Genomic DNA, 19,779 nt, shown 5'->3' on the forward strand with positions numbered 1-19,779 from the left:
ATGACCCGCTGTAGTGACAAAGAAAATGATGAGCAGAGTGATGATGGAGCAGAAAAACCCAGCAAGAACCAGAAGAAGAGAAGTAAAGGAGGAAAGCATGTGTCTTTCCCCCCTGATGAACAGATAGTGTCCGGCTTTGCCGAGCACAGCAACACTGACAGAAAGGGTAAGCTGTTGTTTCATTGTATCTGCTTCATCTGCTCTACTTCAATATAAGTGGTGAGATTTTATACCATGATGCCATTTTGGTGACTTTTGGTCAATCAAATTAAAGTTTTTCACTTCACTTTGTGAGTTAATTCTCCATATCATGTCACACATTGATTTAACAGAAACAAGATTACGTCAAAATCTATATGGCTAGACCATGTATGGTCAATGTGTGAAATTGTGTGTTACAAGTACTCAACAGATCCTCTTTTTAGATGTTATTCTTGCATTATTAAGTGAAAAATAATTGGATTTGATGTTCATTCAATCCTTTTAGTTATAATTTGAATAACTGGTACTTTTGGCCTGAACTCACAGCTGAAACCAGACTCTAAAAGACTATCCAGGTCATCTTTGTTGTTATCATACTTAAAAAATATTGGATTCAAAACATATGAAATGCAATCCAGCTTTTGAATGAGACACAAAGATCAAAGTTTTGACATGTTACAGTCTTTATAATCCTCCACAGTCTCTCACATCTGGAATTTCCGATGTCATCAGGCTGTGGTTGATAAATGTAGATGCCTGATCGGCTGATTTATTGTTCAGACAGACATTTATGTCCTTCTCACTTCTCATTGATTGCTGTCTTCCCTGTGGAACACCCCCCTCACACACACACAGAGTACAGCACAGTTTACCGTATGGCATTTGCAAACCCCTTAAGCACTTGTGAGTGGTTGCTGGTGGCTCACTGGGATGAAGAGACATTAAAGCAGTAAACGAATGTGTTCTTCTGTTTTAGCTGACAGCTGCCTCACCTTGACAGAGGTAACGGTGGCCTACCAGCAGAGCTGCAGCAAACACCAGGTCCAACCCAGAGCACACATCCTGCACCAGCTTCAGGTACTGTACGCTGATTTACATATCAATGCTAGTCCTTGTACGTGTCAATCAAACAGTGGGAGGCAAGACTTCTGTTGGATTTACTGCTGAAGTTTGAGTTTCTGTAGCTGGTGCTCTGTTTGTTTAGCCATGGTGACTATCATAACTCATTCATCATCCAACATTGTGCCAAAATGTGTCTCCCTGAGGAAGTAATCATGGTAAATGTTAAAAGTTTAGTCTCAGACTGTTATGATGATGTGGTGGTGCACAATGGATGATCCTGATAGTCAGTGAAAACACAGAAGTCACTGTGTGTGTGTGTGTGTGTGTGTGTGTGTGTGTGTGTGTGTGCATACACAGTCACATTGTGGGGACTTGCCTCCCTTTTGGGGACATAGTCCCCAAAACATAAATCAGTACATCAATGGTGAAGACTTGGTTTCAGGTTAAGGTTTAGGGTAAGGTTTAGGGTTAGGGTAAGTCCATTTTTAGTTTTAGACCTTGGGAATGAGGACATTTTTGGAGATTGAGGACATTTTGGCCAGGCCCCACTTTGGGATAGTGTGTGTGTGTGTGTGTGTGTGTGTGTGTGTGTCCGCTGCTTCCTTCCTTCCCTCCCCAGTCTTTCGTTGCCCTCTCACTGGATATTAGCTATCGTCAGTCTCAAACTTGTTTCCAAGGTGCTTTGACTACAAGTGTATCTTGTTTTTGGACATCAACATCATTCAAACACGAGGTCAAGATATGTCTTAGAACCAGTCGAACTAGATGGCAGATGGTACTCACAACTTATAGGCATGCACCATTTGACATGGGGTCACTTGGAGGTATTGCTTCATGTTAAAGAGACATAAGCAAAAATTGTATGAGAAATTGGTGTGGTAGGTTGTGAAATAGTGAATGATCTACTTCACTACACAGTGAACATCACTACATGTAGGTCCAACGGGGCACTGGGTAATAATTTCACTGTTTGCCTTCGTTTTCTCTGCAAGAAAACTTTGTCTAACCTGGTCCTATCCTTTAGTGATGTTACTGCATTAAAAAAATCTCACCAATAAACCTTTAAGTTGTGCTTTGTTAATGTGAAAAGCTCTATTCTATTTTAATTTCCCCTAGTTTGATTCTACTAAATATGATTTTTGCTATTAATCTGAACTAAATGAAATGTACAAGGGTATACTCACCACTGCATCCATGCATTTTAGGCTAATGTGAAGTGTCTTGCAGTTACAAACTTTTATTATCACCAATGAAAATAAGTTTCATTCCAACATTGACAACAGATCCTCATGCTAGAGGTCTAAACTCCAACAGAGATGAAACCTGCTCCAGCAAAATGAAATATCACTTTAAAACAAGTGTGTGTCACCCTGCTCTTATATGCGGCATCAGCAACTCTGCTCTGCACAATAACTGCCCTGCAATGCTATTACAGCGCTCCCAAAATGGATCAATATCCACACTATATAACCTGGTGCAAGACCAAAAGAAATGAGACACTCAAACCCTGCACACTGTCAGAGCATATCTGACAGCACACTCAAGGTTTTATTAAAAATACTTCTTTTCATGTAACAGTACAATCTTACACACACACATACTATAAAAGCTTACTTTGGAGTTCCAACATATACAGCACTGTTTGTACACACACACACTCGCTCTGACACAGTGAGCAAGTATGCACACACTAAAATCCCTTGGATAATTTGAATCATTTCCTTCCATCAGCCTCAATCAAGCTTATTGCTGCAAAGCGCTAACAGCATCTCCTCTCCAAACAAGAGGCTAAGAGCAGGTTAACTGCCGTGCAGGGCTGAAGTTAGTGTGAATGCAAATAATCGCACAGCTGTAAACATCAGCACACACACATGCATAATGGTGCATGACACTTTGTTGATATTGAATAGGGGTAGGCGATTATTAAATTACAAATATTTACCATAGGAGCGATTTACTGTGTTCTTCCTGCAATTCAGTCTCTCAGTGTTCAACAAAAATTTACATTTACTGTATGTGTAACATAGAAAAGTGCTTGTTTTGATAGAAAAGACTTTTTTTTGTCTCAGAAAATATTATATAATTATATAATATTATAATTACTAGTAATTATTAGCTGAGTTATTCTGGGTAAGTCATTATTTTAAAGATTAAAGCTGTGACAGACTGACAAACGTGTATTCTACCCAAACTGTTTGGTACAGGAAGTTTGGTTCAGTTAGTGACTTTCTTCATTATATACACCCTATAAATGTAATAATTACTGTTGAATTAGTTTAATACTAACTTGAGTCAAGTTTTTTTTATTAAATAACTTTTTGGCACATTTCATGCCTTTTTTAGACAACACCAGTGGAGCGATGACAGAAAATGAGGTAGAGAGAGATGCTGCAAAGATCTAATAGAGGACATTGCAGTTCATAGTCTGTGTCTTAACCGCGGTTAGGTTGATGTCTTAGCACATGCTAAGACACCAAGTATGCGTTTAGTGTCACATACATTTCAAAATGCTTTTGCTCTGGGACACTTTTTGTCTGTTAGCTAGCCAATGCTACTCGGGCTAGCCGCTTGATGTATAGCTAATACGATGACCGTAAATATGAAACTAGAGCTGGAAGAGACTCAAACTGTAGATTTATTGTCATGCCCTTAATAGGCACCACTGGCTGCGGCAAACAACAAAACAAAAGAATACACGGCCATCCAGCAAGTTGAACTTAGCTTAACTTTTGCTGCAGCACAATGTGGTCTCATCTAGCAAGGTGCTGTGTTGCCCAATCAGATACATGCAAGTAGATTACTTTGTAACATTAACTGGGGAATTAAATGATTGCCAGAATTGTGACAATTTTCTAGAGTTTTAAAATCCTATTATAAACCACTGTGCAGTGTTTTGGCATCTTAAAATCCTTCAGACTCCTGGATTTATATTACTCAGACTGGCCTTCCTGGATCGTACTTCATCTCTGGTACCTAAAGCAACGCACCCACATAGACTGTTGTTTTATTTTAATGTAGTGCTGTTTTAGGTCTGAATGCCCAGCAAGGTCACTCTTATGACTCAAACACTGGAGATGTGAAAAAAGATGCCGTTCATTGTGAACTGAACCTTAGAAAACATGCTCATGCTGCCCAGTGCAACTCAAAGGCTACATCACATACAAATCCAATTGTATTTTTGCCTCCAAGTGACTCAGATCAGATTTTTTTTCACTGAAGTGTGAACAAGCCAAATCAGATTTTTTCATATCAGATCTGGGCCACTTGCATATGTTGTCCTACGTCTGATTTATATCTGATCTCTGGCTGTGCGACCACTGCCAGAATGGTCAGATAGGAATTCATGTGGATTTTTTAACATCTCACTTCTCTGCACATATCGCCTGTCGTCATCATTCAGTGTCGGCACCTCACAGACCAGGAAAAGATAAAGATTGAGGAGAGCAACAACAGCGGCGGGGGTCAATGGAGAGATGAAGATGTTTCAAATTTCATGAAGAAGCTTCTATTCAAGCCAAACTGGAAGGAATTCATTGTAACCGAATGCTAATCATGTTATTGTTGTTAGTTTTTTATCGTTGTGACATGCGGGTCACATTTCTATTAAATCTGTGCATGAGTGGCCGTTTAGGACTTCAAAGGTGTTCACACTGGAGCCAGATACATGTCACTTACAAACATGAATGTGAACCATCAGCACAAAAAGATCAGATCTGACTAAGAAATCAGAATTGAACATTAAGGCCTGCAATATGAACATAGCCAAGGACTTTATGCACATGTCCTCTGACCTGCAATTCCATTGTGAAACAGAGACACGTAGTCAGTTTTCATTATAGTTTTCTGCTCTACTCAACTATGTAAAACAATTTTAAACAAAACGGAGGAAAAAGCTGATTGTTGCAGTCAATGGTTTCCTACTTCTCTATGATAGAATGACTGGAATAAGACTATTTCATAGTGTGGCGGTACAGTGGCAACTTGAAAAAATACCTGTCCAATCAGAGCTCAACTAAATGATGCGCTCAACACAAACATACGCAAAATCTGCAGGCTTATAAGAATCAGTGTGAAAAAGGAATAATAGAGTAGTTTTGGGAGAAAAAAAAAAACACATCTGACTGTTTTTATTGTCTCTTTACAATGAAAAATTGATGACATATCTATATGGGCAGATGTATCAGGGCTTTTTATTATGCATAAGTGGTGCTGGTATTGGAAATCCCCTATCAATCTATACTTTTAAACACACACATCGCACTCGCATAAACTCGAGTACGAGCATAAAAATACTGAACGCTTTTCTCTGTCTCCGTAACTCTCTCCCTCCTTCTCTCCCTCTCCAATAAAATAAACTCACTTATTCTCTCTTAGCCACACTTGAAACACACAGTCTGCCATTTATAATTCATTTTATGTACATACTTACTTTACTTGGACCAGCCATGTTAAAGCCCCCCCCCCCCCCCTCGCATAAATTTCACTTGAGATCAAGGGGAATTATTTGTGGAAAATTAGAGACTTAGCAGTGCTTACATTAAGCATACAGCCACCGTATTATCTCTGAGGTGCTAATGAACCCAGTTGCATTCAAAATGAATGTAGGTGGTCCTCCTGAAAGAGTAAAATATGTATGGTTAAGCATTAGCTAAGAGGGGCAATATTTAGACCAAAAGGGCTGCATGCGAATGAATCCATAATAAGACGATGCAAAACGAAAAGACGAACGCCTAAAGAGCAAATTTATTAAATTAGGTCTTTTCAGGCGAGGGGCGATTCCCCTGAGGACAGGCATTGAAGACTATTTAAAGCTTTTTTCATTGCACCCTTGGGCCCCTTTGCACTCCTTTGAAATGTTGTAAGTGGATAAAACAGCATTGCTGTTGGTGACATCTTCATAGGAGTGGTAAACAATAATAGGTTGGAGCCAGCGGGGTCCAAGGCCGCCATGCTTAAACTCTCTGATTTCACTGTGCAAACTGTGAAGTCTGCGTCTCTCTCTTCGCTCCGTGTTTCTGTCTGGCTCGCTCTGTGATTAGAAATGTAATTGAGATGATCAAGCTCCAACTCTACATGACTGTTTTTTGGCACGAGGGAAAAAGCTCAACCGCGGTGATTTATATTCAAATAGAGAAATAAGTGTGAAGCACATTAGGAGATAATACAGGTGGTACTGTAAGGTCGGTTTCTTGGTTCAACTTTCCCCGGGGAGAGAGGGTTATGTTATGTGTTTATCCATATACATACAGCGTTATTAAGTCACAGTTTGAGTCTTTGCACAGCGCACGTATTGCATCATTTCCTGCTAATATAAAACCATATCCTATGTTGATTTCTTGTAAGAATAAGATAAACTGTAAGAAGATTAGTATATAACATATTGTATACATTTAGTATATAGTATAAAAACTGGGACTGAGCTATGGGATTAGTTTTTTTTCCCTGGGTATTGCCTTTAAGGCTTCTAGCAACTGACTGGTGGAGCTTGCTGCAACTGTGTGCAGCCTAATATAAAGATCTGCACACGAGTAAGGGCTGAAAAACCTTCTGTTTCTTCCTTTGTATGTTTTTACAGCTGACAATATGTGTAATTCTACCAAAATGATACTATAATCGAACATCAACCAAAGATGAGGCAATAAAGGTCAGTGCTCTTTGTAGTAAAGATGGAAATGATACGTTATCAGGTCGCTATCAATCAAACTAACCATGAGTTTAAATAGGTTTGTGTATTATCATGTTATGTTATCATGTTCACCAAACCGTTATTTTATGTTTGTTTTGTACAGTAATAGTTGTACGTAGCACATTAACCATCATATTCATCTGAATGAAACTGGACAACAAAAATCCATTTTTAGTTGAAATCATAACAGAATTTTTTCCCCCTTAAGTCAAATAACAGAAGTTTCATTTGACATCATTTAGCAAACATAATTTTTTTTTTTTTTTCATGAAATCACAACAGAAATCTTAAAGAATGTGTTTTTTTAGCCTGATTCTGGCACAGCTTCAGCAGCAGTCTTGCTTATCACAGCTTGCTCTCCTCCTTCACAAATGAATGGAAATTAATTATCCTCCCAGAATTTAGATCTCATGCATCAGCTTGTTGAATAGATAAACAGATCAGCTCAATATTCCTTCTCCCCCTAATGTGCTGAGGGTTATTTATTGATAGATTTGTTTCAGTTTACAGAGAAAAAAAAACTGTTGTTTCTAGGTTTGAAGAGAAGTATTTTCCAACCCTCCAAACACAAAAGGATTCCAAATCAAGCAAACGCAATCTATTGAGTTTGTATTCTTTCTGTGATGTTTGGAGAATAAGCTCGGAATTAGTTGCATGTTGGCAAATCTTCTAATGAATAGCTTAGTGGTTGTTTCCCTTGCAGATTATTCAGTTGAGTGGACTGAAGAGAAATCAATTACCACAACTTAACTTTCACTATTTATCCCACAGCTAAGGAAAAAATGGCCCTACATGACAATGTGCCTCTCTTAAATTCATAGGGTCAGATTCAATTCCCAGAAATGTTATTTTCCCGGGATAAATCCCTCGGAGGAGGAGGAGGAGGAGAGGAGGAGGAGGAGGAGGAGGAGGAGGGGGGGGGGGAATAGAGAGAATCCCTCCAGAAATGAAAAGACAAGAGAAAATCTGTTTTTACAGACCACCGCTGCTTTCTCAGCTCTTTTGATTAGCATTAATGTTGCACTGCGGAAGTCTGCCGGCACAACTGTTATAGCTCCACACACACACACACACAAGTTTGTGCAGCTATCCTTGTTAGGACATTGCATTGACTTCCATTCATTCCAGCCCAAACCTTAACCACAACCAATTCATGCCTAACCCTAACCCTTAACTATGATCTAAGAAATGAGGTTTAGTCCCATTAGGACCAGGCTTTGGTCCCCATGAGGACTACTGGTCCTGACAAGGTTGGTGTTTATACAAGCAAAGGTCCCAGTGAGGTAACAAAAACGCGTACACACACACACACAGAAAGCTATATCTCTCCCTGCCTGTGTAATTCTAAAGGGAACAGTCTTTTTTCTTTTAAATTAAATGCATGCTGATTGTTATTGCGGCGCCCCCCCCGTGTGTGTGGAATAGTCGGCAGCGAGGTAAATGTCACTAAGTGCCACACTATTTTCCTTGGTGGTTGTTAGCAGGTTCTGCATGCAAAATAAAAAGCGCAGAGAGGAGGAGGAGGAGGAGGAGAAGAAGGAGACGGTGGAGGGAGGAGGGAGGAGGAGGTGGAGGAGTGTTCCTGCGTGCGTCTGAATGCGAGGGCTTATCAGGGAACAGCAGGGGGACCGGACATATGTCGCTCCTCTCATTACAGGCCGAGACGGCGATAACGGGGCGGTTAGTGGCGCATTTGAAATGGCGAACAGCGGCAGCCGCAGTGATCACATGGAAAAAGAGAAGCGGGGAGTATGGGTCGGGATGAGGATCACCACGGGACCTGCCGCTAACACACTCCAGTCTGTCATTCAGACGGCCTCGTACACACACACACACACACACACTGACACTGACACTGACACTGTCTGCCACAACATGCTTTATTTAAAACACAGTGATTCTGGAGCCTTTTCATTGTAGTTTTACATGATTTTACTTTAACGCCGTTTGGGAAACAGCACGCCTAACTGAAAAAAGGATAAAACACGGTCTACATGTAAAAGAGTCTATTTTACATTCTTTGCCTCTAATTGAATTGGGAGCAGTTGCAGTTAAACTGAATGGCATGTGTGATGCACTATTGGTGGTGCACTATTAGGGTGAATTGAATTTGCATGGTTGGGTGGTCACACAAGTAATATGAGTGCTTTTGTAAGTGGGATAATATTACAGGCCTGGACTCACTGAGGGTTCATACAAGGGAGACGTTCTGTCACTGAAATGACCACATTTTTACAACAAAAAAAAGACCAAGTCAACATGTAAAGAATCTTTACAGCTGTCGTGCTCATGCATATGTAAATGATATGCTAATTGTGTGATTTTTTTGCCCACATTTTAATTGTTCACAGACGAGATTTCCCTCTCTTCACTTCTTAACTCCCCCAAATGACTGTGTTTGAAGCACATACAATATAGGAGCCTTTCAATTCATTTAAAGGGTCAGTTCACCCAAATTGTAAGTCGTATGTAGTTGTGAAGATACTTTGGGGGGGTTTTTTGTCCAGGCTTTTATATCTGTCTCTAATGTGTTTGAATGGAATTTCATTTATACACAAAATCTGAGCATGGCTTTTGTCACTTTGGTCATGTGATGACACCAGGTGACATTTTTGTTTTCAAGTATGATATCTTGCGGAGGATCCAGTGGGTTTGGGGATGAGGGCCACAGACAGGGTGGGGATGTCAGACAGTACTGAGAGATGGACTAACACATTTCTGGCTTTCTTCTTTTCATTTGCTGAGACTAAGAATAATATAGACTAACTCCAGCTTTACCCTAAAACACAGTGTGCAATAAACAAATATAAAATAATGCTAAGATATCCCAGCATGCTTTGTGGACACGATAACTCATTTTTAGTTGGTTTATTCTGTTGAGACAATGTAGTGATATAACATATCAGTATCAATGCATGTGTTTTATATTTAATGTATGCATGCATATGAGCGTGTGTGTGTATATGTGTGTACGTGCGCATATGCACATGCATGCATATATGCATACAGTGTACATGTACTGTATATGTATAGATATGTATTAATATAAGAGTATATTCCCAGGCTGTAGCCAGGGTTCTATAATATTACATAAGAAATATTAATATAATGTTCTCATGAATATTTGCGGGTAACAATTTTGTTGTTTTACCTATTGATGATTGAGTTTCATTCTCTTTATTTTTGAAGTTTGTGTGTGTTGTGTGTTTCGAGGTAGTGCAAGACAGCTGTGTGATTTCCTCACATGTGATAAAGCACATGTGCCTGCAGGTGAATGTATCATGTGAGGAGGTGTTGTAAAGGTGATGTGCTGATTTTAAATATGAAGTCGCTGAAAATATCACATCATCACATGATGAATGAACATATGCTTTACATATAAAGCTACATATACAATATCTAAAACTACTGTAATCAGCTTATAAACTGATAACAATATGTACGTTTTTACTTGTAGAATGTTGTTACTAAAAAATTCCAAAGATGTGACCTCGGTGCTCTCAATGGTTGTTACCTACAACCTGTGTGTGTATATATACACACATGTATATGTGTGTTAATGCATATCTAACTTATATTTATTGTCTAGACTGTGGAGCTTGTTCATACATTTTGTACATTGTGAGAATGGTAGTTAGGTATAATAAACTACAACTTCAGCCTACACCTCTTTGGTCACTGCTATAATCTCTTTTTGATTCATTATTTTGTGGTTGTGTGAGCACATGGGCGTATTTCTGTTTTCAGTTTATTATTGTTTACTTTAACTTGAAGAGCCGAGAGGATAGATGAAATTATATCAAATCAAATTAAATGCCTGTGCTGATGAACAGACCCTGGTGAGTCCCAGAACCCTTCAGCACAGGCTTCCTCACTCACACTGTTCATGGTAAAACAGGAAGGAGATGACGGTCTGATTTAGAATTCAGATTCACAAACATTACAAAAAGTGTCAATTTATTGTATCGGCCAGCTTGTTATTTAATCGACTATTTTTTAATGATGATTTAACAGATTCTCACAAACAATTTGTATCAAATTCTAAAACTGTGTCTCACTCATCCCTGTATGTTTCCTCCCTCCTTCCTCCTGATGTAAAGGCCCATATAATTGGATAACAAAAAAACTCACAGAAGATTCAGCTGAAAGTTAAATGTACATCACACCCAAACACACAGATCAGACTGCTGAAGCACTACAACGTGCTTTTCACTCACACACACACACACACACACACACACCCTTCCAGCCAAGCACTCACCACTCAGGCTTGAATGTGTACATTATTTTTGACATCAGCCATTTAAGGGGACAGTATATTTTACACAAAGTGGCATTAATTAAGTTGCTAAACGCAGGCTATCATGTATTTCAAAAACCCGCGCCGACCAACAAAGGTAATGACAGCGGGAAATACTCTGCAAGTCAATTAGGATTTTATGTACGTTTTTAGATCTTTCTCTTTTTTTTTTTTTTTTTAATGATAAATGAAGTTACTAATTTTGTCTGTGCTCTTTCTAGACACTGCAGCTTTAATTGCTAATTGTTAACAGCGAACGAATACATTTGCATATTAATTAGCTCCCAATTTACATTTTTAATTTGCTGCCTTCAAAGGGTGTGAGATAAAAGGTCGTGTTATTTTAAATAATTTATCCTTTATTGCAGAAAAGATGCTGAAAGGAAAATGTGGGGGTGATTTTTAACCCCTAAGAGCTCTGAAAAATGCACGTTAAAAATACATAAATATATATATATATATATTTAGTTGTTTTTTTTGTCAGTTAATTAAATGGGCTAAGAAGAAAAATGGTGCACTCAAACAGTTTTTAATACAAAGCCACCGGGAGAGGCAGAGCAGTGGACGGTTGAGTGAAGAATAGTGAATGCACTAGAGATGACTTCTGTGGAAGTCAAGTTTGGAAACCAGATCCCCCCCCCCCCCCCCTTCCTCTCTCTCTCTCTCTTTTCCTGCTGCCTGTGTGTGTGTGAGAGAGAGAGAGAGAGTGTGAGTGTGTGTGCGAGGGAGGGAACGCGTTTCTTTTTTATCACTCCATTTTGTCCTCTCTCCCTCCTGACACATCAATTGATTTGGCAGCCGGCGCCTTCGGTTTCCGTCTTTCACCACGAGGCAGCGGCGAGCAGAGAGGGAACGAACAAGTTCAGAAATTCATTAAGATGAAAAACAGCCGCCACTGTATTTCTTGTGAGGAGGAGGAGGAGGAGGAGGAAGTGCTGCGTGTGTTTCTTTCTTTTTCTCTAGCTCTCTCTCTCTCTGTACATGTGTGTGTGTGTATTAGTGAGTGTGATACGGGTAGCCAGCCAGTTGTTCAGTACTTACTGAGCGTTGTTCATTAGCTCGGTGCCACAAACACACCAGTTTCACAAGCAGTCGCCGGCCGGACGTAAGCACAGAGTGACACTCTTTTATTTTTTTGCTGCTGTTGTTGTGACAGACTTTTTAAAAAAAAAAAATCAGAGGTGACATAAATGCATGCAAAGTTAGTGAAAGAGATAAATGGAGCAGGCTGGAAATAACTCCTCCAAAATAGAACTTTATTCCAGTTGGAAATTTTGAAACTTTTTTTTTTCTTTTTTTTGATGAGCTTCAAGCAACTCTGACTGCATACTCCCCACCCTGGTTTTACTTAACCCACCTCCCTGCCCCCCCCAGCACTGACCACTGACAAGTCTGTGTATTATCACCACAAGGCAACAGGAAGTCTTTTACACCCTCACTCTGAAAAATAACGGTACACGTTGTAATATCTGATGAGATGCGGAGCTAAAGTGAGTATAATGGTGCAGTTTGGGGTGTGAACTCCTTTTCAGAAAGCAGAGCAAAGTTAAATTTGACTATTTAACACCTTTAAATTCAAATGACTTGTTGGAAAAAATACAATCACATACATGAATCTGTAAAGAAGGATTACATATATATCATATAAATTCCCAAACTGTCATTTTTCATTTGCTGTCTGTGTGGTTAGGCTCCTTGTTCAATAATAGAGACGTATTAGGATGTAAGATGATGACCCTGGTCAGTGTTGTTGCTATTATACTCACTGGCAATAATGGAATAAAGTGGTGAGAGGAACCTGATGGAGTAAAGGAGACAGAAGTTTGAGAGGCAGTTCTATAGGTGTCATCACTCCAGAGCAAACACACAGTCTTGATTCTTATTAAACCAAGAGTTATCCATATTTCCAATTTATGCACATGGTAGTGAAGGGTGCAATAGGGTGGAAGTTAGGAGTAGGAGAGAATAACATTTAGTGTTATTAATATATTGCGTTTCTTATATGCAAAAGCAGAGTGCAAATAATTTCTGTTTCATGAATAAAAGCAAGCACTTCCTGAGGTTTCACACAGAATGGGAAAGCAAAAAAAGTGAAGATCGAGGTTCATAAACTGTTTGAAAAAATACATCAGAAACAAAGTATCATCAGTATGTTCCAAAACAACTGTCTGATGCATATATGTTTCCTCTTCTCACCTAATATTGTTCTACAGAAATCTGATCTTTTAGATTTTTATAGTGTTTTATACCCATATGTCACATTATTGCCCAAAGGTAATAATAAATGCAATTAAAAAAGAGAAATATATCATAAAATGTCGAGCAGACCCACTAATCCTCAAGGTTTGTTGTGTCTTTGGGATCAAATTAACACAAAATATCAAATCAAACTCAAATGAGATGAAATTGCAGCTTCTCTTCCTCCTATGGGGTTACAGTGAAGAAATCCCTCTGTATTTATACATAAAACAATGTTAAAGCACATAATACAGTACACACACACACACACACACACACACACACATACTCACAGTGTGTGAGAATGTGTGTATGTAGACACATTTGTGCATGAGTATGTGTGTGTGTGTGTGTGTGTCTCAGTTAAGATGATTACGGGGGGAAATTCAACCACCTCTACCAATTACACAACAGCCTCTTGTATACATAAACAGTGCAATTTATGTCCCATTGATCTGTCTAATTCTTTCAACAGGAGCACATTATGGCCGCCGTCCTTTTGTCTCCCGCCTTGCTCTCCTCTCTGCAGCACGAGAGCCGAGCGAGGAGAGCCTTCCAAGTCCTTTTGTACTCCCCGTGTCCCTTTGAACAATGAATCATATTTAGCAACAAGAGAGGGAAACAAGGAGCTGCTCGCAAATAAGAAGGCGGCAATGCAGTCAGCCAGCCAAGATGAGTCGGTGTAGAGAAAGCAGTTAGAAAGCCAATGTTTGACTGATGTGTTAGTGAAGAGGATGACAGGGCCGGCGCAAGAATTTTTGGGGGCCCTGAGCATCATTGGACACCCTCCATCCAAGTTCCTTTTTGACATTAAAAAAGGTTTTATTTAATATCATAAAGTGATAATAAAAGATGACTGGAAACGCTCAATTTTTCCTTCCAAAGTAGTTCCTTAAAGCAACTGAAAAACTGACTTTAAATGCCAAGTATTTCTCTAGGATATTAAATATTAATGACAAAATGCCCAAAAATTACAGGTAATGTTTGGAAAAAATGAATTCTCAGTTATTATATTAAGAGTTTAACACTAGTCTGCTTCATCATGACTAAACATGCAAATATTAAAGTTAAAGTTTGAAGAAAATATTCTCACTTCTTATATTAAGAGTTCATCTGTTTGATCAGGACTGTGTGGATGTTGTTTGATCAGATTTGATTGACAGTGGTTTGGCAAACAAGCCAACAACTGCCATCAAATATCTATTCCAACGTTGTTACATCCTGATTGGTGCACGGAAATGCGTGACATCAGCTTTTTCCAGTTGAGCCCCTCCTACTTCAAACCGGTGAGAAAAGAAAGGACGAGAATACAAATACTGAAATCTTTCAGGTGAAATCAGCAAAAATGTTTTTATCAGGATAGAAAACGTTCATGTCGGATCACCGTCGCTCAGAGTGAGAAGCTGGCCCTGAAAATAGGTTTTAAGGGCCTTTAAAGTAAAGTAAACGCGGTATTTGTCCCTATAAAAACCTAAAATCTTATTTCCTGACACTTATAATCATTCAAATAAAATAAACAAACCTTGTGTTATATTTAGTACTGTGTCCTTCCTGTTAAAAGTACAAATGAACAGAGGAACCCAAAGAAGCTTCACATTTGATTTAATTTGCTCACTTTGGAGCCCCCTAGTGGCCAAGGGGCCTTAATTGAAGCTTTCACTACTTAATATTTTATTTCTTTTCTGTTTTATACTAATATTTAATGCTCCTGAATTTGACAGTTTCCCTGCTAAACACTCAAATATCTCCCAGAGCTGTGTTCTTGTGGGGTGTAAGAGCCTCTGAAAAGGCATTTGAATCATGAGGCAAAAGCTTTAATTTGAATCCAGACTCATTAAATGATTTCAGGGTTAGCAGCTTTTGACCTCAGCCTGTCCTAATCAAAGATAAGGAAAAATTGAGATGTATTACCGTCATTAAATATCAACATAACTAACTTTTTGGTCACTGCCATCATATCAGAGGTGAAGCATATTTAATAAAAGGGCCAAATCAGCTCTATATATTAGCCCAACCCTAGTCAGAATGATCCCCTGTTCCAGATTATGATCTTACCACCATCTATAAAAGGAAGCTTTAAAAAAAACCTTGTTCCCTGTCCCTGTTTAGCTTGTCAGTCGAAAAAAAAAAAAAAATCAGTGTTTTCCACCATCCGCACAAATCTGCCACCTCCAGTGATTGATGCAGTCAAATTAGATGTATGTGGAACACTGGCTCTGGCAAATGAACACATCAACTGATGACCAGCTGTTTCTAATTATTATACACTGGTTAATTAGGACGCCGTGTCACCATCAACGGCGGCGGTAAACTGTGTGAAATTCATAATTCATGCTCTGGCGTCCAATAAGCCTCCCTGATCAAACCGGTACAGTGTGGCATGGATGGAGAGGCCGTGCAGAAAGAGACTGGGGAGGGTGGATGGTGCACTGCTGTTGCCAAATATCTGTGTGTGTGTGTGTGTGTGTGTGTGTGTGTGTGTGTGTGTGTGTGTGCGCGTGTGTGTGTTTGCGCCTTTCCCTCACACCTCCTGCTTCTACCCCTCTCTCTGTCTCTCTCTCAGCAGGGTGTGTGTGTAGGTGGCAGTGTGAAATGTCTGGATCTCAAAGGTAAGCTGAACGCTTCACTCCATCATTATTAAATATGACTGAGGGCTTTATGTGACATTCATGATACACTGAATGATTTTGTAATGTTTTACATATTCAATGGAAATGTAATCATAAAAAAAAAATGTAATAATAAACCAATAATATCTGAGACAATATTACTATATCTGAGATTATTTTTGTATTGAAAAAAAAAAACCTTTATGATAAAAGTCAAATCAGTGTGATATCTTTGATACTTCACACACATATACACAGTGTTCTTTACTCTTGAAGATTTGTTCCAAGCCAAGTTTGTTGAAATGATCCTGCAAAACAAAGAGGGTTCATATCCTTTGTTTGATATAGTTCATTATTTATCTTCATGTGTTTATCAAAAATGCAGAACTTCCATTGGAAACATGGAGACAAAAATGACTCCATTACTGGACTCTACAGAATCCAGTGCAATAATTCCACGTTTGTAATGCACTTTCAAGAATTTTCTAGAAATTAGTGTCATTAGAAATAACTCAGAATAAGGCACATCACTTTTAAAAAATGTTAACAAACAAATCCCTTGCAACAATAGTATGTGTATTGGAAACAGGTAGATATTTTGCACTTGTTTTACCAGAATATGACTTTCATTCATTTCTCAACCCAAATCAATTTTGAGTCAATCCTAACTCTAAAGCTAAAGCTAATTCAGGTCATCCTGTTGAAACCTAAAATCAAACCCTAATCTGAATGTAACTATTTAACTAAGGTAAAACCTGATACCGTTTTAAATACTAATACTAAACCAAACCTTAATCTAAATTCGACTGTTTTTACATTAAACTAAACCTGATCCAGGCTCAAATCCTAAAGTTAAATCAGAATCCTAAACTAAATTTAATTGTGATTCTTATATTAACCAAACCTAATCCTAGTTCAAATATTAAATCTAAATCCTAATCCTAAACAAGCATGGATTGTAACCCTTACAATAACTAAACCTAATCCTAGTTCAAATCCTAATGCTAAACCCAAATCCTATACTAAATTTGATTTTAGCCTCAATTATTAAAGAAAATCTAATGCTATTTAAATACTTAAAAACATTAGCTGCTGCTCTTTCTAAAAATCTTCCAGACAAATAGGGATTTGATATCCAAAAAACAAAAACAAAACCAAAACCAAAACCCTAACCCTAACCTGAATTAAATTTGATAATAAACTTAACATATTCATAGTTCATATCTTAAACCTAAACACACACCTTCATCCTAAAATGTTTCTTATCTTACAATATGTTTCTTGTCCTCATAGTGTAGTGAACTAAACCTAAACCTACTTCCAGTCTTAATCTTTACTACACTTGGGTAAACTAAACCTAATCTATACTCAAATCAGTCATCTCTTTTACCAGTGAACACTGGACAAACACTGGTCTTCATTCTGAAGGTCTTAAAACTTTTTTTTAAAAAAAAGGTGGTTCTCACAAGTATAGAAGCGCGGCAGCAGACACATCATCATACAGCAGCAGTGTAAAGTTGTGTGAGATGCTATGATGGGCGTCACTGTCGTCACGCGCTGATGACATCTGACTGCGGGTGTCGCTGCCTTATTATCTTCCCGACGCAGGGCGGATTAGAAAAATGGGATTTCAGATGGCTCTCCCTTCCACCCCACACGCCCTCTGCCATCGCTCAGTTAAGTGATTATTGTTAAAACATAGGGGGAAAAAATCATTTTGGAAATAATTATGATAGTAATTATCATTTCCCCCTTCTTGGCCGGGGAGATAAGAATTAACCCAGGAGAGAGAGGGAGAGAAAGAGAGATTGAGTCTTAAAAGTGTTTGATCAGTCACAGTTTGATTTGGAGTGTGACTCCTGATCTGGGCTGGGGAGCGACAGTAATCAGATTACTAAATGGTAACTGTAATTCTGTAAATTAATGAACAAAGACACATCAAATATAAGGCAACTTGTTGGATGAGTATAATTAAAGAAGTGTGGGAAACACATCAGAGTAATCAGATTACAAAAATGGTAACAGTGATCCCTGATAATCACTACTGAAAATATAATAATGACTTTGAAACAATAGGATTAAAAGTTGGATTACAAAAATGAAAATAAAAAATGTGGAAGAGAATGTAGAGAAACAAAAAGGCAAAGCTTAATTTCACATATCTTTATATAGATGGCAGATGCAACTTCAGCAGTGCACTGTTGAAATTCTGGCAGTGGAGGAAGAAGTATTAATTTCTCTTACTGAAATAAAAGTGAAGATGTTCAAATCAAACTCTAGTCATCCACAAAGGATATTTTTGTGCCCAAGATGCTCAGCATACAGAGTCAAATAAGTATACTGTACACATGGTATAAATATACTGTATGTACCAGGGGTGGAACAGTGCACAAAATCTATAGTTCAACATGTTCTATATTATAATGCATTGGCTATATTTATTACTGTAAAAATTATGAAAGTTATGGTCAATAAGTCAAAAAACACCAATGTCAATATGTCAGCAATCAAATATTACCCATTAAGGCAGGTATAGCATATTAATAATGAACTTTTATAATGAACTGCTCTAATCAACCATTAGAGCATTGCAGTTTAGCAGTGTAGTTTAAGCTTTCCATATTTAGTTCAACAGTTCTCTTTGAGGACTTGCTGTATTGTCAGGTTTTACACAATTAAGTAGCTTTCTGGGGTCAGTTCATCGGTACTGGAACATTAGCGGGTCTACAACCCTGTAATAGACACATTCAGGTGATGCTGATGACAAATGGTTTGAAAAATTTGATTGTTTGTATCTCCAGACCAAACTTCAGTTGAACGATGTTGGCACACAGTTTCCATTCATTCCACCACTCTTTGTCTAGTGTGACTCTGTCTATACTGTCTATATGAGCTGCAGTACACATGCAGGGGCTAACCCAACTAGCATGGTTTAGCTAACAGATAACCACTGTCCCGATGTCAAAACATACCAAACTAAAAATTACATACTGAACCAAATGCTCTGTACTGAATGGTTCAGGACAAATATATGTTGACAAATATTAAAACAGAATATAATAACAGTGTAAAAATAAAGGTGCCATGCAATAGTGCAACTATGTTATTATGTAAAACTGTATAAAAAAGTGCATTTGTGTTACTATTTCAAAATGGGGGAAAAAAACACTATAAAACGTATAAAGATTTGATCACACTGCAAGAAAATGTGATAAAATAGAGTAGAAATAGCAATAGATAACTGAGGTTCATATTATTACATAATACATTATTATAACTGATGTATTAACATGTAAGTAGCATTTTCATATTGTAGATGGTATGGGGGAGATCATTTTTAGCTACTTAATATTATGTTAAGACGTTTCATCTATAACATCATATTTAATAAGATGATCATATGTTTTGTATGTAAAATCTGCAAAGTAACTAATAATTATAACAGTCAATTAAGTCTAATGGAGTAAAAAGTACCATATTTTACACTTAAATGTAGTGGAGTAGAAATATAAAATAACATAAAAAAAACCCAAGTACCTCAAATCTGTACTGCAGTGCAGTACTTGAGTAAATGTACTTAGTTACATTCCACCACTGGATTCTGGTAAATAAGAATCATTCATTTAGTTCCATATTCAATAAGATTTTGGAGGTAAAGTATCTGAAAGTAATCAGACGTTCAGAGGAAGTTCAGTTGGTGTATACAAGTTTGTTAGTTTATTGATTACAATGTTCTGCAGGCAGTCAGTAATCAATGGACGCTTGAGCATTCACGTCTAGGGAGTCCAATCATGAAAAACTGTGTCCTGTTCCTCCTAACTGGAGCTGTTATCATTATTTTTCTTTCTCTGTTTCTGATTAAGTCTCCCAACTTTATTAAAAGAAAACATACACATGCACAC

General features: G+C 38.1%; 1 protein-coding gene across 1 annotated transcript in view; it reads left to right on the forward strand.

The window, feature by feature from the left end:
- si:dkey-288a3.2 (protein phosphatase 1 regulatory subunit 37) overlaps positions 1–19,779 on the forward strand; it is a 66,019-nt gene continuing 46,240 nt past the window's right edge. Inside the window, exons 1-2 of the mRNA XM_042388778.1 lie at positions 1–166; positions 959–1,096. Of these exons, the coding sequence (XP_042244712.1) occupies positions 1–166; positions 959–1,096 (304 nt within the window). The remainder of the gene's footprint in view (positions 167–958; positions 1,097–19,779) is intronic.

This window comes from Thunnus maccoyii, chromosome 16 (assembly GCF_910596095.1).
Source record: "Thunnus maccoyii chromosome 16, fThuMac1.1, whole genome shotgun sequence".
In the NCBI taxonomy this organism is placed as follows: Eukaryota; Metazoa; Chordata; class Actinopteri; order Scombriformes; family Scombridae; genus Thunnus; species Thunnus maccoyii.